We start from the raw sequence: 19,945 nt of genomic DNA on the forward strand, positions 1-19,945 counted from the left end.
GATTTATTTGAGTGGTATGGTTTGAAAAGAACCTAACACCGAGAAGGAAGACCCAAAAGTTTGAAAAACATAGAGAAACAGAGACTGTTATCACCCTCGTCGCCAACACTGCCGGCGTTTGCAACGGCTATCTCATTCCCACAATCGGTCGCCGCTGCAACCCCTAGCTCCACCATTCCCGACATTTACACCTCACTACAATCATCACCACAACCGCTCCTAGTTGCTCTTTTCTCCACCATAGTCATTCATTTTCCATCCAAGTGTCGACGAGATCCATTTGAAACCCATGCGAACTCCGTTCTGCTCACTCCCAAGTCGACACCATACCCATTACCTAACCCACCTAGCCATCAACACCTACCCACCTTCATCCTGCCCAACCTGTCACAATCACAACCTGGGTAGCCCGCACAACCACCTCCTGTTCCAAATGGCTCCTCTATGCCTGCTGATAATAGTAAAATGTGTAACAAATTCAACACCACAGAAGGCTGCAAATTTGGTGACAAATGTCATTTTGCCCATGGTAAATGGGAGCTTAGCAAGCCACTTGCTCCATATCATGATGATCCTCGAGCCATTGGATCCATCCCAGGCAGCTTAGCTGGTCGAATTGAATCGTCACCAATCGACCCTGTTGCTAGCTTTGGTGCCTCAGCCATTACCAAAATTAGCGTAGATGCATCATTGGTTGAAGCCATCATTGGGAAGGGCGGTGTGAACTCGAAGCAGATATGTAGCCAAACAGGGGCCAAACTTTCCATACGGGAGCATGATTCAGATCCAAATATGAGGAATATTGAACTGGAGAGGACTTTTGAACAGATAAAGGAAGCGAGTGCAATGGTAAGATAACTAATTGTGAACATCAGTGCAATGCCAGGGCATGCAAGAACAATTGCAATGTCAGGTGGTGGCCAAGCCCCTCCGCTAGCAAATACAAGACTAAGTTGTGCGACAATTTTACAAAAGGATCATGTACTTTTGGAGAAAGGTGTCACTTTGCTCATGGGGTTGGTGAGTTGCACAAATCTGCAATATAAATGGCACACTGCTATACCATAGTAGTAGTGGAGTTAAGAGGAAACCAAGGTAGCAGCCTATACATCTGTAGAGATGGGAAAAGATGAGAGTGCTCAATTGGGAAAGCTAGAATTTGACAAGTAGGATGATTGGGATTTGATTTAATGAAATGGGTCGGGATTGTGTTTTGAGAGACACGTGACCTATCCTTCAATCTTTCCATGCATGTTTTTTTTAATCAACTTTAAAATTCCACCATCCAATGCACCACCTATAGGATGTGCGTCATCCTCTTGCTTCTTCATATTTTGATGTCAAAAATTAATTTTCAAATAATTTTCTAAACTTCAATTCCTTAATTTAATCTTTAAAACTCTAATTTCCAAAACTCCAATTTAATTTAATTTAATTTTTAATTTTTAAAACTCCAATTTTCAATTAATTTTCAAAACTCTGATTTCTTTCTAAATTAATTTTCAAAGCTCCAATTCTCAATTAATTTTCAAATTTCCATTTTTTTTTAATTTAATTTCCAAAATTCCAATCCTTAAATTTAATTTTCAAAACTCCAATTTTCAAATAATTTTCGAAACTTCAATTTCTTTCAAATTTAATTCCAAAAATTCCAATTCTTAAATTTAATTTTTAAAACTCCAATTCTCAAATAATTTCCAAAATTCCAATTTCTTTCAAATTTAATTTCCAAAATTTCAATTCTTAAATTTAATTCTCAAAACTCCAATTTTCAAATAATTTTCGAGACTTCAATTTTTAAATAAATTTCAAAACTCTAGTTTTCTTTTAAATAGTTTTAATTTCACTCTAGTTTTTCAAATATTTTTTAATTTTGCAACTTTTCATCCTTTATTAAGGTTTTAAGTCGCCAAAAATCCTGATTTTAATAAGTCTGCTACCATTCTCATTTTGGTATGCATTTGTATAATTTTTCTTCAATTTTCAAATAATTTTTTGTTTCTCTTGATTTTAAATAAATAAGAATGAATTTTTCATAATTTCAAAATAATAGAATTTGTGAGTTAATTCATGCTAAAATAAATTGGGTTTTGGTGAGGGCCCAACATTCATAATTTTTCTTTCGAAAATAATTCAAGTGAATTGCATGATTGATATTATTCGATTTTAATTGGTTTTGTGCGAGATGCTTTACACTTATCATTATGCACTAACCCCATTTAATTAATAATGCATCTTTAATTGCTGCTAAGGTACGATCTCATTCCTACTTCATTTATTTATTCGTTCTCATGCTTGATTTGTTTTATTATTCGGTCGTTTTATTGGTATCCATTGATTTCCTTGTCAATTATCACATTTGTTTCACTTTATTTAATAAAGACCAATTTTTAGGGGCTTAGAGGGGTACTACAGTCTTTACCGTACCTTCCTAATAAGCAACCTGATCCCCGAACCTAGGTTTGGTTTTTCATAAACCGTTTTTTTTAAATAAAGAGTCACACTTAGGGTTTTCTTTCTTATTTTGTTTTCTCTTTAAAAAAATAAAACAAAAATAAGTGGCGACTCCAAATCTTTTCTAAAAATCAAATTTTTACCAAACAAATAAAAAAACGAATTTCGTCATCAAGTGGGAACACATAGAGCGAAATGCACGTCTTTTATTATTTTAAGTATTTACATATGGGTTTTAAAATAGAGTTATTTTTGTAAGAAAATAACGAGGATATTTTTGTGTAATTGAGGTCAAAAATGGTGAAAGGTTAAATTTCAAAATTTGGGTTTTCAAAGCCCCATTAATCAAATAACCCAAATAAATATGTCAGCACGCTTTTCTAAGATATTTTTAGAATAAAAAATATATATAATTGCCTTATTTCATCTCCCAGGCAAGTATAGCATGAGAAGGAAAATTCTATTCAACTTTTTTCTTTCTTTTCTATAAATAATTTCTATTTTTATATTTAAATAATTATTTGAATTTTTTTTTTTTTAATTTAAGACTTAGTTATTGCAGACCCCCATTTAGGCATGGGTCACTTTTTCTCTATTTGTTTTTGCAAATCACATTTTTTAGCCAAGTGTCACTATCCTAGCGGGCCACGTGTCACATCCTTAGTGGTCATAAGGAATCAACCTCGCTTTTTGAAGCTACAATAAGACTTTGACACGTGGAGGAACTTTCTGGAAGGGGGTCCCGCAGGCCGTTAAGGGGCGCGGATGAGAGAGAAGGAAAGGTAGCTGCTGCAAGAAGGGAGGTGACAACATTGTAGTGGTGCAGGAAATGTGGCTGCTGCAGAGATCGTTGGAGGTGACAACATTGTAGAAGAGCAGAGGGTTTTGCTTTGGGGAGATCGTTGGAGGTGACAACATGGTAAGGGGGCAGAAAAGGTGGCTGCGGCAGAGATCGTAAAAGAGATCCGAAGAAGGAGAGAAGTGAGGGAGGCTTGTTGAGAGACGGAAGAGTTTTTCTGAGGGGAGTTTTTCTGAGAGTTTTGAGAAAAGCGTATTGGCTGAACTTGGGGAGGAAGCTAAGAACAAAGGAGCGTAGAGTTGCTAGGAAGGGACCAGGACACAGAGCTGAGAAGGGAGATTTCCAGGTATGACCATTTGTTTTTGTATATTTTCCATTTTTATCAGACTGAACAGGTCTGATTCTCATCGATTTTTCATTTCTGCTTGTTGGGTTGCTCTGTTTTGGTGATTATTGATTAAATATTGAAAGAGTTTGTTGTGTTTTATGCCCTATCCTGACGAGTATTTTCCATCTTAACTCACTGGATGTTGGACTCATGGATGAAAAGATGAAATGAGTCCGATATGCTGGTTAAAGTCTTCATGTTCTTCTTCTTGTTGCTATCCTGTTATCTCCTTGTTTTCTTTTCCTCCCTGAGTGCATACTCAAGGCTTCAAAGTCTCAGTTGCTTTTCGTGAAGCTTCAAGCCATGGCCTCCTTGTGGTTAGAATCTGGGTTCTCAGTGATGATGAGAGCAGGCCTTTTCAGTTTTCTCCAAGCTTTCACAGTCAGCAAATACCCAAGGTTGCATACTACCAGACATAGTTGTCGGCTAGACGTGGAGGTGCGTCTGCTGGTGGCCTGCCCATTGTGTTTATGTCCATGCACGCGTCTTCACTCTGCATGACCCCTATCTCTATTCTCATGCAAGCGGGTCGTCATCTCATCCCCATGTATTTTTCCTTATCCACCATACCCATCATTCATCTATTCATCACTCTCTCTAGGTCGTCATACCCATTTCCTCACTCAAGCTTGCAGGAATCAAGCATCCTCCACCACACCCATTTTCCTCTCATTCATTCTCCACCCCACTCCCTCACTTACATGGAGTCTCGCGGGTGCATGCTATCCTTCACTCCTTCACATACCCATTAACATTCCACCCGGGGAAGAATTCTGTCCGCCGACGTCCCCCGCCTTCTCAGGATGTCTCACATCCGGAATTTTGTCCGCCTACGTCCCCCCCTTCTCCGGATGTCTCACATCCGGAATTCTATCCGCCGTCATTCCACCCTTTTTCGGATGTCTCACATCCAGAATTTTGTCCGCCGCCATTCCACCTTCTCCGGATGTCTCACATCCGGAATTCTATCCTCCGTCATTCCACCTTCTCCGGATGTCTCACATCTGGAATTCTATTCGTCGCCATTCCATCTTCTCCGGATGTCTCACATCCGGAAATTTGTCCGCCGACATTCCACCTTCTCCGGATATTTCATATCTAGCGCTTGACGTCGGATGGGAGAGGAGGGCGATTCAACTTCCCCGGATAGCCATGTCCGGATCCTCTGATGGCGCTCACCCGGAGAGCATCCGCAGCCGACAATTCAGATTCCATACTCCCATTTCTTATATTTTTTTTTCAAATTCAAGCTATTAAATGGTTTTCCAATCTCTAAACCCTTTCAATAATTTTAGTTTTTAAAATTCTCATCCTTAAAGTCTTAGGTCCTAAAAATCACATTTTTAATAAAAATTGGTTGCCACTTCCTTTCTGGCAAGCCATTTCCACACCTCCTCTGTTTTAAAAATGTTTTGAAATAAGCAATGAATCAAATTTTGTAATTTTGAATAATGGAATTTACAGATTTAGTCCATACAAAAATAATCGGGCTTTGGTGGAGGACCCACATACATGATCTCATGATCGATTGATTGATCCGATTTGATTGACTTGGTTATCATACAAGATTTATTTATCCTGCTCTCTGACATGCATGCTATTATTCCTTAATTGTACACTAACCCTCTCTCTTGATAGTGCATGGTGGCTTATTGCCAAAGTATGTACCCACTTTCTATCTGATCATTGTTTATGCATATTCGAACTCTCATACGTGCATGATCATTCTGAGTATTCATTGATTCTCTCATCAATTGTTATAATTGCTTCATTTTATTAGTAGAGACCCGACTTTAGGGACTTAGAGGGGTGCTACGGTCTTTACCGTACCTTTCCGATAAGTAACTTGACCCCCGAACCCGATCCGGTTTTTCGTAGGCCAACCTTTCCTAAAACAAGTAGTCACACTTAGGGTTTTTTTTTCTTATTTTGTTTACCCTTTAAAAATAAAACAAAAATAAGTGGTGACTCTAAGTCAGTTTTCTTAATCAAATAAAATCAATTTTCCAAAATAAAAATCGAGCTCGCCATCGAGTGGGAAACGCATTGAGCCGAAATACGGGGTCCACAGTTATTTTTTATATATTAATTTAAATTCATTTCACTTATTTTAACTATTTAATATAAAGATTAAATAATTTAAAAATACATAAGTTTGTAACTAATTTTAATTATATTAAATTTTCCTTCATATTTATATAATACAATCAAATATGAAAAAATAATTTCTTATGGTATTTGTGTAATTATACCAATTATGATTATTTAATTAAAAAATAATTAATTACTTTTCATATTTAGATTTGTTATTACAGAGTAAACATGTGCATAAAGTTTTTACGATGCTATAATATATTTTTAAACACAAATAGTTAAAAGTTTTTAAAAAATTTAAAATTTTATTTTTTTATTAAATTAAATTTTCTATCATTTTTATTAAATAATTAAAATATATATAACATTAACTTTATTATTTAATTGTCCCATGCCTTGCACTAGGAACAAACCAAATAAAACCATAGAAAATAAGATTAAATTTGGATACAAAATAATGAAATTTAGGTTATGATACAAATAAGAAATGTATGAAAACAAAAAATATATTTAAAATAAATAAATTATTTTATATACTATTTTAAATTTAGTTTATTTATTTATTTTTCTTAACATAAAAATTAAATAATTTTTAATTTTTTTTATTTTATTTTTTCTTTTCTATCATTCACGTTGAAACCAAATATGATAATTTTTTATTTTTTTTTTATAACAAATTTTTCCTCTCTCTTAATACATTTCGGAACCGAAGGATTGTCAAGAAGATAGCAGTGGACCCTTTAGATTTTTATTTTTTATTTTTTAATAATAAACCCTGTAGTTACAAAATTTTACAAAGTACTATCCGAGACAAAAAAAATGGGAGTTGGACTATTTGATGCGAGGGTAAATTGGTGGGTAAACTCGGGGCAAAATGGACAACTAAAATGGGAAGTTCTCCATCACCTCTTACACTCTTGCTCACACGCAGATAAAAACATGCGAAGCCTAGTGGGCGCATCGCAACTCTTGAACCGATCCTCTACTCTTTTCCTCTTTCGAGGCCCTAAGTCTCATTCTCAATATCTCCATTTTGGCAAAACATCATCTTCTCTTCGAGGCTTGGCCACTATGGCTGCTGCTGCTGCTGAGGAATTTGTCAAGGGAAATGTTCATCCAAATGGCGTTGCTGTGATAACTCTTGATCGCCCCAAGGCTCTCAATGCTATGAACCTAGGTTTGGTTTTCTCATGTTTTCCTTGTTCCATCTCTTAAAGCACATCATTTGTTCGTTTTGGATTAGGATGATTGCATTTGATCGAGTGTTCGTTGCTGAAAGTTTTGGTAAATTTGTATGAATTTTATGCTTGGAAATGTTTCATTAGGAATAATTCGGGTCTGGATTTGATATTAGTAAACCTAATTGCTTCTGATTTTGGGGAGATGGTATTAAAGTGTGGTTGTAATGACCCGTTTGCAAACGATAGATGATAGACTGTAACCCTTGATTCAATTGAAGCAATAACATTTTCAGTCCCTTCGTCTGTCCTAATAACTGCATTCTTTGCTTGTGATTTTTGGAATGCTTTTTTCCTCTATTTAAGGAAAGTGATATTTCTGAAAACTCTTTGTGCATGCCTTGTAATTTTTTTCTTTTTTTGGTTTTCCTGAGAATCAAGGGCATTTATTATGGGTTTAAAAAAGGGGGGTCGTTTTTGGAAAAAGGCAGATCAGATTCCATTCCCCAAACTGTTGAAAAACAAAATTTTTGTACTTCATCTTTCTCAAGGGACCCTTCTTGAGGTTTGTGCCAAGGTTTCAGACTGAAAGGAAATAGGATCTTTGAATACCTTCTCTTAACCAGTTTCGTGGAAATTCTGTTTCTGATAATTGAACACCATTATTGGTGCATTTAACATGCATTTCTCAATTCCAATCCTTTAAATCTTCAGACCACTCGGGAGATTGAAAAAATAACATACCTAGAGCAATAACATGATGAACCAAGAAGTCTCCAGGACCTATTGTTAAGAATACTGAATTACAATTCCCATTAACAGCTTGTTTTCGGGATAAGCAATTATGTTATGATTGTAAAGGGACAATCTTAGTATGTGAAAGTTTCATTAGATATGAAACGGCTTCCTTTGGGCATGGCCCAAAGAAAGAACATCCAGAGGAGCAATATTGTCATTTTTTTTTGTTGAGGTCTTTTTAAAGTTAAAAGTATTTTTACCAAGATCACTCAAATACATATAAAAGCTTTTATTGGGTATGAGGAAGAGCTTGTGGTTTTCAAAAAAACCCATCCAAACCACAAAATAGTGTGTATTTGTGCTGGCAGCTGAGCTCAGGAATGGAAATCCTATTTCCAAAAATGAATCCTGGAATGGAATGATTAAGTAATCCCAGTTCCATTTTTGGCTACTAGAATTTGAGATTTTGGTCAACTTCCATTCTCATTCTGGTGTTTGGTTATTTAAAAAAATTGCAAGAAAATTAATGCAAATTTATGAAATTATCCTTTAAATTATATTTATGAAAATTATTTATTTTTTGTAATAAATAAGGAAATAAAAATGGGTCGTCAACATTTTTTTCCCCATAAAAATTCTATGATGGAGATGAGCAAGATATTTCAACTTTTTTTTTTTATATAGACAAGATAGTTCAACTAATTTGGAACTTTGGAAATCAAACTTTTCAAACTTGTGTTTCTCAAATAGTCATCTTATATCTAGGAATATAATACCCATTTTCTAGTTAAAATACATAAGAAATACATAATACTTGGAAATGCAGTTGGTGGAAGTGGTGTTACTTAGTTGTAAATAATAGGCTACCACTCCATTTTTCACCACCTAATCCAAGGCAGTATCCTTAGCAATCATCTCTTTTCTTACTGTCTTAATCCCAAGTGAAGCAGGCTGCATAATTTCTTACTCATGTTACCCTTCAGTTTGGTGGATAATCATGTGTTTTCTTACTGCATTGTCCATATTCTTTCTTGTCTTCCTCATCCTTGTGGCACCTTCAACTTAATAACATTGCTTCTTGTTGGGCCTTTCTTGCACATGTTCAAACCATCTTAAAAGACTTTCCAATCCTATGTTGGCGTACCTTTAATTTCTCATGGATGAATTGACTTTTAGCTTCATCACTCTCATCTGGGTCATCTTCATTTCTTCAATGTGTTGTTTCTTGATTGAATATATTCCATTCCATAAAGCTTAGTTTGCCTTTAACCATGTCAGATGTTTGGTTTCCTTTTGGCTTGGTAGGTTTTACATTGTGATGATGTTTATGTTCTTGACCAGTTGTTTTTGGAGAATTTATGTGTGGGAAAATATTGAAACCACTTGTCATGTTTCAGATGGGATGTGATATAATATGTTGTTGATATCATTGCAGAAGTACTTTGTGTATCATTTTGTCTCTCATTATACTGACTTGTCACTGAATTATAATGTGTAGATATGGATATAAGATACAAAAAATTTCTTGATGAATGGGAAATGGACCCAATGGTCAAATGTGTTTTGGTTGAGGGCAGCTCGTCTCGTGCCTTTTCAGCAGGTAACATGAAGAAAAATAGAACTCCTCTGTTTTCCCTGTTAAATAATGTTTTCATGTATTAAATGTACTTTTTTTGTTGTTTAGCATGAGCTTCAATTTTTTTTTTTTAAAATCTAATTTTTTAAAAAAATTTTGGGGTAATGTTTTGTAATTCTGAGTGTTAGGTAAGATTTTGAGGGAACCATTTGTGGAAAATGCAGGAATGGATATTAAGGGGGTTGTTGCTGAAATTCAAAAGGACAAAACTACACCTCTTGTGCAGAAGGTTTTTTTTTTTTAAATTGCACATTTTATATTCAACTGTCTGTTGGATAGATCATAGTTGACCATGGTTTCTAATCAGTGTCATTTTCACTTCTATATACCCTGTGTTGTTTGTTGTTTGTATGTTTTATTGTTGTGATGGCAATCATTTTGAACCAATACAGTAGCGTAATGCTTGTCAATTGATAACCCAAGTCTTAGTTTATCTGCAGGTGGTGATGTGAAGCAGATCTCAGCCAGGAAACAACTATCATATGTGATTGAGGTCTTGTTTGTATGCTTGTGATTATGTATCTCAGATTTTTCATCATGTAAACATTGCTGAAGAAAAGCTAATAGTATCTGAATGCTATTTAAGGTTGTTCTTTAATAATGATGACCATGACCATGACCAATAACAGAGCTGACCTTCTTAATAATAGTCTGTGAGTCCCTGACGCCTCTAAAGGACTTCTTTCCTGTTTTGTTTGTCAGTGTTTCTTTAAAAATATTTGAATAGCTGACTTTTGGGTGGGGGAATAGTTAGGATCTCAGTGCCCCCAATTTTTGGAGAAATTTTCTGGATAAGGAGTTGGAGTTAGTGCAAGATTTTCTGCACAATTTTTTTCAAAAAAGGGATCATTCAGTGTATCGATTTAGTGCTCTTAAGGATAGGTTGCCCAGATAAGATGGTTGGAGGTTAGCAAAAGTTATGCTATGTTCTTGTTTAAATCTTCTTATAGGCTCTTTTTTGTTCAAGGGAGCAGAGTTATGCTGCTACAAAAGAGGTTTAGGATTTATTGGCACCTTTAAAAGTGTGCCTGTTTTCTTGGGAGGTTGGTTCAGTGAATTTGCAGAACCAAATGTATCGTATAAATTGACCAAATTCTTGTGCCATGCATGTAGCTTGTGCATCATATGGTTATCCACTTCATAGCGCATGCATTTTCCTTATTTTCTATGGATCTTGGCACTTTGATCTTGCAATCCATGTTTTTTCCAACTTATTACTAGATTGTGTGATTTGATTTTGATGCATGACTAATTTAGGGGGTGTTTATCAAGCTGAATTAAGTAATAAAAACTATACTGTTAAAAGTTGTAACCACTGAATCTGTAGTGGTGAGAAGTATATTGGTATCATTTGAAACATAAGTGCTAACTTTAATTCAACCATTTGATAAAAAAAATAAAATAAAAATTGAAGTTTGAAAATAGTTTGTTTTATAATTTTGTCATTACCCATTATTATAACAATTTTTAAATATTTACTTAGTATGTCAATAGGTACCACTTGGCACAAAAAATGTCATATGGGTTATATTCTTGAAATAGGTAGAATCGTATTAATATGATACAAAGCTTACAATTTTGTAGTTAGGCTTTAGATTTTGGAGCTAAAATTGTATCACATGGATACCTCAGAATAAGCAAAATTTCATAGTAGGATTCGTGTTGGATAGAAAATGTTATTTGAACCACTAGTTTTACTACTTTTTTTTTCATCTAATGATGTGATAATTAGTACCTGGATCTGGAAAAGTTGTTGCATTTATTTTAGAGCAATACCAATCCCATCACCTTTTACAGCCTTACCAAAGTTGCAAATGGTAATTGAAGGAAAGAAAAAGTCAGAAGAAAAAATAAGGTTTATTCTTCACCCATCATCACTTGTCACCTTGCAAAATGGTAAAAAGGTGGTAAAAGGAAGGTAAGAAGAAAGGCATTTTCATTTATTTTAATTACCTTTTTCACATCCACTTACCACCAACCATACTAACCATGGTAAAAAATGTGATCAAGTAGTGATGCAAATAATGTTTTCCATGTTGAATTTATAATTTTAGATGATATATTAATAAAAAAAGAATGCCGTGATACATTATTGTTGTTGTTGTTGTTATGATTGTTGTTTCTTTGTTATTTTTGATATAATAGAGGAGTTTGGATAATGCAAGAGACCCAAATTTCTTCACACATATAAAGATACCGAAGTAAAAAAGTCCAATAAAATCTAGATAGAAAATCTTGTACTCTCCAACAAGCAATTAAAGTTCCTTAAGATTTTGAATGGAAGATGGCAAAGAATTGGAATGCTAATTTTCTTTAGAATCATTTTATGCAAATAAATCTGGCAAAGTATTCATTAAAACAATTCTTTCTTTGGCATGAAATTCAAATGTTATTTTGTATACTATTCAAACTAGACAAGATCTATTTGATTTCTTTGTCAGTGAAATCAGGGACATTTTTGAAGAGTGATTATTAAATATAGTTTGGATGGTAAAAATGGAATTTAAAAGATAAAATTTATTGAACCACTTATGGTGTTTTGCTTGAAGTGTTTGGTAAGGTTCCTATAACTTTAACAGATTAAGCAGTTTTTGGGTAGATTTCAGCCATAATTGGCTACTTGTTTTTGCATCAAACAAGCTGAATAAATGGAGTCCACTTGCTTTTCCTCTTTTCAGCACTTCATAGTTTATTAAACTAACCATAGTCAATTCCTCATTGGTTTGGGTAGCATTTTTAAATCCTGGGCAGGTTGCCATTTGTCCTGTATGTGGTGGTTCATTATATGTCTTTGTACTAGATTGTATTTATTCTGTTGCCTGAAATTGATACCTCACTCTGCCAAATTTTCTGGCAGGTATTCACAGCAGAATATTCCCTAATATGCAAAATTTCTGAGTACAAAAAACCATATATAAGCCTCATGGATGGCATTACAATGGGTTTTGGAATTGGACTGTCTGGTCATGGTCGCTACCGGATTGTCACAGAGGTATAATGGCCATATATGGACATAAATTTGTTTTGCAACTTCAATTAGAATAATGTTCTAATTTCTGATATTTATTTGTACTAATTTGTTTCAGAGAACTCTTCTTGCCATGCCAGAAAATGGAATTGGCTTGTTTCCAGATGTTGGATTTGCTTACATAGCAGCACAGAGTCCAGGAGAAGGATCAGTTGGTATGCTTTTTGTTATTTAAGAGTTTTGATGGTTTGAGGATGGAACCTTTTATTTAGTTTCACATCAAAGTTTTTGTATCTGCTATCTATCATAGGTCCACAGGATTTTAAAGTTTCATTTTAAACTTAATTGTCAATAGTCACAGGGTCTAAAACCCATTATAATTGAAGTGCTTGAAAGAAGACAGAACTTGAAATGGGTCTTCTTCACATTATTCTTAGGCCATTAGCTTATTCAACTGATATAAAACTGATTTTTGAAATCCATTTGATGTGGGTTATAGACTCATTTTCAGCAGACCTTCTGTCTGCTTCTGTGATGTAAGTAGGCTAAACATAGTTACTAGAACTTTCAGATAGATTTCCTTTTTGGAATAGCGTACACCTATTTTCATTTTTATCCAACTTTGCATAGAGGCGTCTGTATTTTTTGGAATGATTTTTCATCCTTTGTACTTATTTTTTCAATGTAATGAAATGGTTGCTTCTAATAAAAACAATCCATAGTTATCGGAACAAGTAAAAAGGCATAAAGCAAAAGTGGTGGGTGGGAAGAGAAAAGGGACAAAAATGTTAGAGAAATGTACAAGAAAAAATTATGAAGGCCTCTCAATAAAAGTATATGAAGTATTTGACATGTAACATATATTAGGATGCATCAAATCCAAAAAAGAAAAAAGTTTATAAATACAAGTGATAACTTTACTTTTGGGTGTACATGCTTTAAATTATCATTGATTCACCACCAATTGTTGCAATGTTTAGTTAACAAATACTAACAATGACCATCAATTCTCATAAAATACATGTAGCTTCTAATGATCTTGAAAGTGCTATTTTGAATTTTTTTTTTTTTTTGATAAGTAAAGCAAATTGTATTAAAACAGAGGCGAGAAGCTACAAAGCATACAGGGGGTATACAAAGCAACTAGCACCTCTCAAAGCAAAAAGAAGACCAACAAAGCCTCACCACCCCTTAATTGGACGCTAACCATTCCAAGAACCGTATAAGGGATAGACGCTCCTCTCCAATATACAATCTAGCCTAGCTCCATAAATTACAAACAAAAGAATTCTTAAGCTTCTGAATATCTAACACTCCTCCCCTAAAAGTTAGTCTATTTCTCTCCTTCCAAACCGTCCAAAAAATAAACAATGGTATGGACTTCCATATCTTTTTCCTTTTCTTTCCCACAAAAGGGCCCCTCCAGCTAGTTAAGACCTCCTTTACAGTTTCTGGAAAGACCCACTGCACACCTGATAACCCAAGGACAATATTCCACAGAACTCTGACCACTATATAGTGAATAAGTATATGATTTACAGTTTCTTCTTCACACCCACACAGAAAGCAACAATTAGGAAGCTGTCATCCTCTTTTCTGAAGCCTATCAAGAGTGAGCACCCTCCCTCACGTAGCCTCCCAAGCAAAGAATGCAACCTTGGTTGAAACTAAATCCACCCAAATACATCTTGACAGAAAAACAATATCATTGGGATTGGCCAACAAGCTGTACGCTTCTTTGACCCTAAACTTTCCGTTTTTTCCTCCCTTCCAACAAAATGAATCTTCCTCCATAGAGGGCTTGTAGCCCCTCAGAGCATAGAGCAATTCCCCTATCATATCCAACTCCCAATCATTAAAATCCCTCAGAAATCTTAGATTCCAACCCCCTGACCGAAATTCTGATCCCACATCTCCTCCACCGTAGCATTCCTATGGGAAGCCATAGCAAAAAGACGAGGGAAATTTTGGGACAACGCTATACCAGTACACCAAACATCAGTCCAAAAACTGATTTTGCTTCCCTTCCAAGCTATGAACACCATGTTATCCCAACACCAATTAGTTTCCTTCAAAATTTCCTTCCGCACCCCTACTCCGAACGCCCCATAAGCCCTCTTTGCTCTCTAACCATGACCTTCTTGCCTGTATTTCGCCGTTATCACTTGTTTCCAAATATTATCTTTATCACAAGCAAACCTCCAGATCCATTTACCAAGCAAAGCTTTGTTCAAGAGCACTAGCTTCCTTAAGCCTATCCTTCCCTTGTTCTTGTCCACACAAATCACCTCCCATTTAATTAGATGAGCTTTCCTTTCCACGTTTCCCCCTCCCCAAAGGAAGTCTCTTTGTACTTTTTCTAATCTTCTAGCAACTATCTTAGGCATCCGGAATAGAGACATATGATAGATTGGCATGCTAGCCAAGGTGCTCTTTATGAGAGTGATTCTCCCACCTTTGGAGATATATTGCCGTTTCCGCCGTGCTAGTCTCCTCCTCATTTTCTCTTCCACCCCATCCCACACAGAAAGTGCTATTTTGAAATATTAGAGTTACCATTTCAATTTTTTTAAGCACAAGTGGTTCAAAGAACTTTTGAGTTCCAATGGTAATCCTAAGAATCGAAGAATCAAGCATGAATAGTTTACTCTGATGTGTGCTGCCACAAAAGTCTGGAAAACATATCAATACTGCCATTCTCTAAGGGCTAAGAACAATCTTTTATTTCTAGTTAAAGAGGTTTGGGGATCAGGTGCCTCTCTCAAAACTCGTTTTTTGATTAGGAAGCGGTGTGGGGGAAGATATTAACTGTAGATACGTTGATGAAGAGGGGATGCCCCTTGGTTAATAGATGGTTTCTTTGTAAAAATAGTGAAGAGTCAGCTGATCATATTTTGATTCATTGTAATTGAAAATGTGAATCTCAATAATGAACTACACCTAGAGGGGGGTGAATAGGTGTTGTAGAACAATTTAAAAAATCCTTCCAACAAAGATTACCTAACCTTAGACTATCTTAATGTCAAGAATTTTTTCTTCTAATAACTTTTCAACAAAGCAAAACATCCACAAGCAATAATGTATGCATCAACACTCTCCCAACAATTTATAAATGCAAAACACATGCAAATACTTCAACACTCCTCAAAAATAAATCAAAACATAGAGTGAGAGAAAGAGACAATGAACACCGGATTTTTAATGTGGAAAACCTCCGAAAAGATCAAAAACCACGGGCCTATCACCGATTGAAAACTCCACTATGAAGAATAAAAAAACTGAGTACAAAGTTTTACCTAGTTCAAGCCAACCAATCCTTCCCGGAATACTTGACTAGTACCTTCATTTTCAGCTTCTCCTTTTGGAGCACACTTGGAGTCCGCACCAAGCTCAATCTTGGCCTCTTCTTGAATCCACACAAGAAGAAAATGGGTTTTTGCACAACCCAAATAGAATGAGAGATTTAGATGTGAATGAAGGAATGAATCAACCCATTTATTGCTCAAGAAAATCCATTGAAAACTAGTTTTGAAAACATTAAGAGAAGTGGATTTTCTTTGCAATCAAAAACCCCAACTTAGGAAAGCAAAAATGAGAAATGAAGAACACTTGGAGTGTGGCTACTCTCCCCACATTTTCTGCAGTCTCTCTATTTAGAAAATGAGAAAAGATTTGTTTTTAAAGTGTAAAAAGAAACCCTTAATCTAATGGCTGAGATTTGATCAAAAAAACATTAGTTGGATAAATCCACCCCTACACTTGGATCGATCCAGAAACAGAGGAATGAAAGCCTTGCACCAAAAACCATTTTTCCCAACTTTCTAACACATTTAAAAATTAAAAACCGAGTTGATTCACACCCAATCACTCCACACTCGACTACATACCTCGGCCTCTTAGTAAAGTCTTAGTCTTCAAGTCAAGTAGTCCGAATAGGAATAGGAAAGCCGAGTTAGGGGACACTTAGGAATTTTGTCCGGAATTGCCAACCTAGCTAAACACTCACAGTAATAAGACAAGACAACTTTGGTTAGTGTTGTTAACGACTTTTGATTTGGTATGGGTGTTCCTAGCTTCAGTGAGAAATCTTCTCCTATAATGGAAATTCAGGGACTCTAGAGAAGAAGAAGAAGAGAGCAGTTTGGCGGCTAGCTCCGATTTGTTTATTTTGGTGTATTTGGGGAGAGTGCAACTGAAGGATCTTCGAATATGAAGAACTGTTGGACCAAAGGCTGAGTGGTCCAAACAGTTGCTGAATGTGGAAATCCCCTCTCATCTGAATTTTCTGGAGACTCTATATTGTGGCTACCCTTGCTTTTTTCTAGGTTTTTGTCTTTATTTTCTGGTGCTTGGGTTGGTTTTTTTTGTGTGTACTGCTTGTTACATTGAGTATGCCCCCTTTTTTTGGCGCTTCTTAATACAAGCTTTTGTCTATCCAAAAAAAATTTGCCTTTCCAGGTGACCTGTTGGGTTTTCACGGTAGCAGCTCCTCTAGGTAATAGTAATACTAAGGATCAAAAAATGAAATATGAATAGTTGCTCTAAGGTGTGCTACCAGAAAAGTCTGGGACATATATTGGAACCTGCTTTCCAAGTGAGTGACCTGTTGGGTGTTAGTAGCAGCTCCTCTAGGCTTCACCTTAAAATATTGTCTCTACATGTGTGATCGAAGAAACTTAAAACCAAATCACATGATCATTGTACAATTTTTTTTAAAACCTGGAACCTTCCACAAACCCTTCCCATCCCTTGACCACTTGAGTCAGGCCTCAAGGGCTTGCATGATCATTATACAATATCAACACCAATGCACATACGAGTTCCAGATCTACCAACTTGAAACTTGCTGCACTTAGACCAAAACCTTTGCCGGCTACATCAATAAAGGAACTTGAGGAACAGCAATATTGGAACTAGAATTAAGTTGCTTAAATGAAGGTAATAGCATAAAAAAATTAAGTTATCAAAGTCCTGACTAAAATTCACTTTTGAATGATGGGGGCCATGGCATGGAAAGTAAAAGTTGGTTGATTTGTTGAAAGATTTTTTTGCTATGTTGAAAGTTTACAAGATCTAGGTCCTTGCCTTGATCCTCCGGGAGAGGGTCTTTAGATGAAATGTCACCAAATGCGACTAACTGGGGCAATGGCATGTCAAGTAAAAGTTGGTTGACTTGTTGAAAGATTGTTTAGCTATGTTGAAAGTTTACAAGATCTAGCTCCTTGTCTTATTCTTCTAGGTAATGGTGAAACAGGAGTTTTTGTTTTTTCCCATCTTCTACATCGGCATAGGGAATAATTTATCCTTCCTAGGCATATTGTTTATCCATCTTTTTGTAGCTGTTAAACCTAGCTTTGTTATAAAATAGTCGATACCATGGTCTTCTGTGTTTATTTCATGCTTTAACTAATTCAAGTTTTTTCAGGTGCTTATCTTGGAATGACTGGAAAAAGGATTTCTACATCAGCAGATGCACTATATGTAGGTCTTGGAACACACTATGTGCCATCTGGGAACTTGAGTTCACTGAAAGAGGCCCTTCTGACAACCAGCTTGTATGCCTCAAACAATCTTTCTATGCATGACAACAACTATTTTTGCCCTGCTGAAACTGCATTACGCATGACCATATGCTTTCACTTACATACATGATTTACAAAAATTGCCTTGTGAACCATTATTTATGAATAGGAGTTTTCCCCTTTATTGACATCATTCTATGAATCTATCAATCTAGCTTGATAAAATGATGGAACATTCATGTCACTCACTGATGTAGGTTAGGTTTTTTAATTGCTTGATGTCTTTTCATTGTAAATTTACAATTTTTACAACCAATGTATGAAACTGAGGCGTTCAGTTTCTGTTATTCATATACCATCTAGTCTGGGATGTATTCTCCATTCATGTATCTGTTTATCATATATCCACTTTCTCACTAGAAAATCATTATCGATTGTCCATACAGTTCAGAGGATCCACATCAGGACATCAGAGAGCTGTTGGTGAAATACAGCCATGACCCTGAGTCTGAGGCCCAGTTAAAGTTGCTTTTGCCTCAGATTGTTTCAACCTTCAGTGCAGATAAGTCAGTTAATGAGATTATAGAAGAGCTGAAAAAGCATCAGCTTAGCACTGATGCTATAGGTAAGCTACTTTACACCATTCTTTTTATGGTAGATCAGCTCGGTGCCTTGGACATCTTCTCCTACTCAATCTAGTAATGTTGGCATCTAGTTCTTGCTTCAGCTCATTTCATCCATCATTTTGATTGCCATTGTTTCCATGAACAGTGTCAGAGTGGGCTAAGGAAGCCCTTTTAGGTCTTGGAAAGGGGGCTCCTTTTTCTCTTTGTTTAACACAAAAGCATTTCTCCAGAGTTGCTTTGGCACGTGGAAAAAATGACAGTGATTTGTGCAGTGTGAGTTGCTTTTTCCTGCTTTTTTTTTTTTATAAAGAAAAGAAAACTTATTTTGCTAATTCCCAAAAGGCCACAAATTTTAAGAAGTAACGGGTATTTTCCTGCAATTGGCTGTATCCAGTTAAGCGGCGTGATGAAAACTGAATATCGCATTGCTTTGAGGTCTTCTCTTCGGAATGATTTTGCTGAAGGGGTCCGGGCAGTCTTAGTGGACAAGGATCAGGTTTGTCTCATTATAGTAGGAAGCCATTTATATGTTAGAAGCATATGAACTGGTGAAATTCTGAAATTCTGTTTGATGCTGCATGCTTATCAAGTGCATGTTACCTTGTGGGTAATTTTTTACAACACTATATTACCCTATGTATACCATCATGGTCCCAATAGCTTCCTTAATTTTTTTACACTTAAATAGAATATTAGCTGCTTCAGTTTCTTCGGAATGATTTACTTAAATTCCCATCTGCATTCCTCATCTTAGTAACAGTGGTGAAAAGGCATCTTACTAGACTGCCATCTCGCCTAGTTTCCTCTGCAGATGCCTCCATTTTGTTGCAGTTCATTACTAAGCTAAACTCCTATACAAGTGAATATTAGCCCTTGAGAGGGTTTAAATTGGATGGAAAGTGGAGTTTGAACAGCCATCATGTTCCTTCTCATTACATGCTTGAACCAGAGATCCTTCTGAGGATGATATCACCTTGTATCTTTCTGAGTGTGATCCATCAACCCATATGACCACTTCAAATTCATGAGACCATCACTCTAGCCTATTGTTGAGATTTCTTGTAATGTGAACTGAGCTGAGTATTGTAGTGTGAGTGTTTGATTTTCCTTTTTACTTGCATTGAACTCGCTGTATCTGAATAAAATATTTTAATGCATTTTCCATCTTCATGCCTCTGCAGAAGCCAAAGTGGAACCCCTCAAGCTTGGAGGAAGTGGATCTAAATGAAGTGGAAGCTGTCTTTGAACCATTAAGCCAGGGAACGGAGGAATTGAGAGTTTGAGTTGTGTTGGTCATCCTTTGCGCTTTGAATATCACAGACGTTATTAGTGCTATTGAAATATGTCATAAACCTGTACAAAAATAAACTAATTTGACAAAGGGCATGCTCCATTACGTTGTGGTGCTACATCAAATTTCTTTTGGTCTTTTCTCAAAGGTGGCGGATAACTTTGTTAAAATAAAAGGAAAAACATCAGCTAATTTGGCAGAAAGTCGAGGGTTACAACATATTCATTTCTATTTTCTGTCAATCCTTTTTC

General features: G+C 35.8%; 1 protein-coding gene and 1 pseudogene across 2 annotated transcripts; both read left to right on the top strand.

Moving 5' to 3' along the window:
- On the top strand, positions 1-1,223 carry LOC100262921 (zinc finger CCCH domain-containing protein 14-like; annotated as a pseudogene).
- Positions 1,224-6,606: 5,383 nt separating this feature from the next.
- Positions 6,607-19,897, top strand: LOC100261210 (3-hydroxyisobutyryl-CoA hydrolase-like protein 3, mitochondrial). Of its 2 annotated transcripts, none has more exons than XM_003633083.4 (10): positions 6,607-6,912; positions 9,150-9,251; positions 9,452-9,516; positions 12,145-12,279; positions 12,374-12,470; positions 17,681-17,810; positions 18,224-18,402; positions 18,549-18,676; positions 18,798-18,899; positions 19,585-19,897. In XM_003633083.4, exons 1-10 carry the CDS (start codon positions 6,675-6,677, stop codon positions 19,684-19,686), a joined length of 1,278 nt encoding a protein of 425 aa, XP_003633131.1. In that variant the 5' UTR covers positions 6,607-6,674; the 3' UTR covers positions 19,687-19,897. The 2 variants fall into 2 exon arrangements, with proteins under 2 accessions (XP_003633131.1, XP_002284721.2); XM_002284685.5 differs by lacking the exon at positions 9,452-9,516 and adding an exon at positions 9,728-9,780 and having other exon boundaries at positions 6,645-6,912.
- Positions 19,898-19,945: the final 48 nt, after the last annotated feature.

This window comes from Vitis vinifera, chromosome 11 (genome assembly GCF_030704535.1).
Source record: "Vitis vinifera cultivar Pinot Noir 40024 chromosome 11, ASM3070453v1".
NCBI lineage: Eukaryota > Viridiplantae > Streptophyta > Magnoliopsida > Vitales > Vitaceae > Vitis > Vitis vinifera.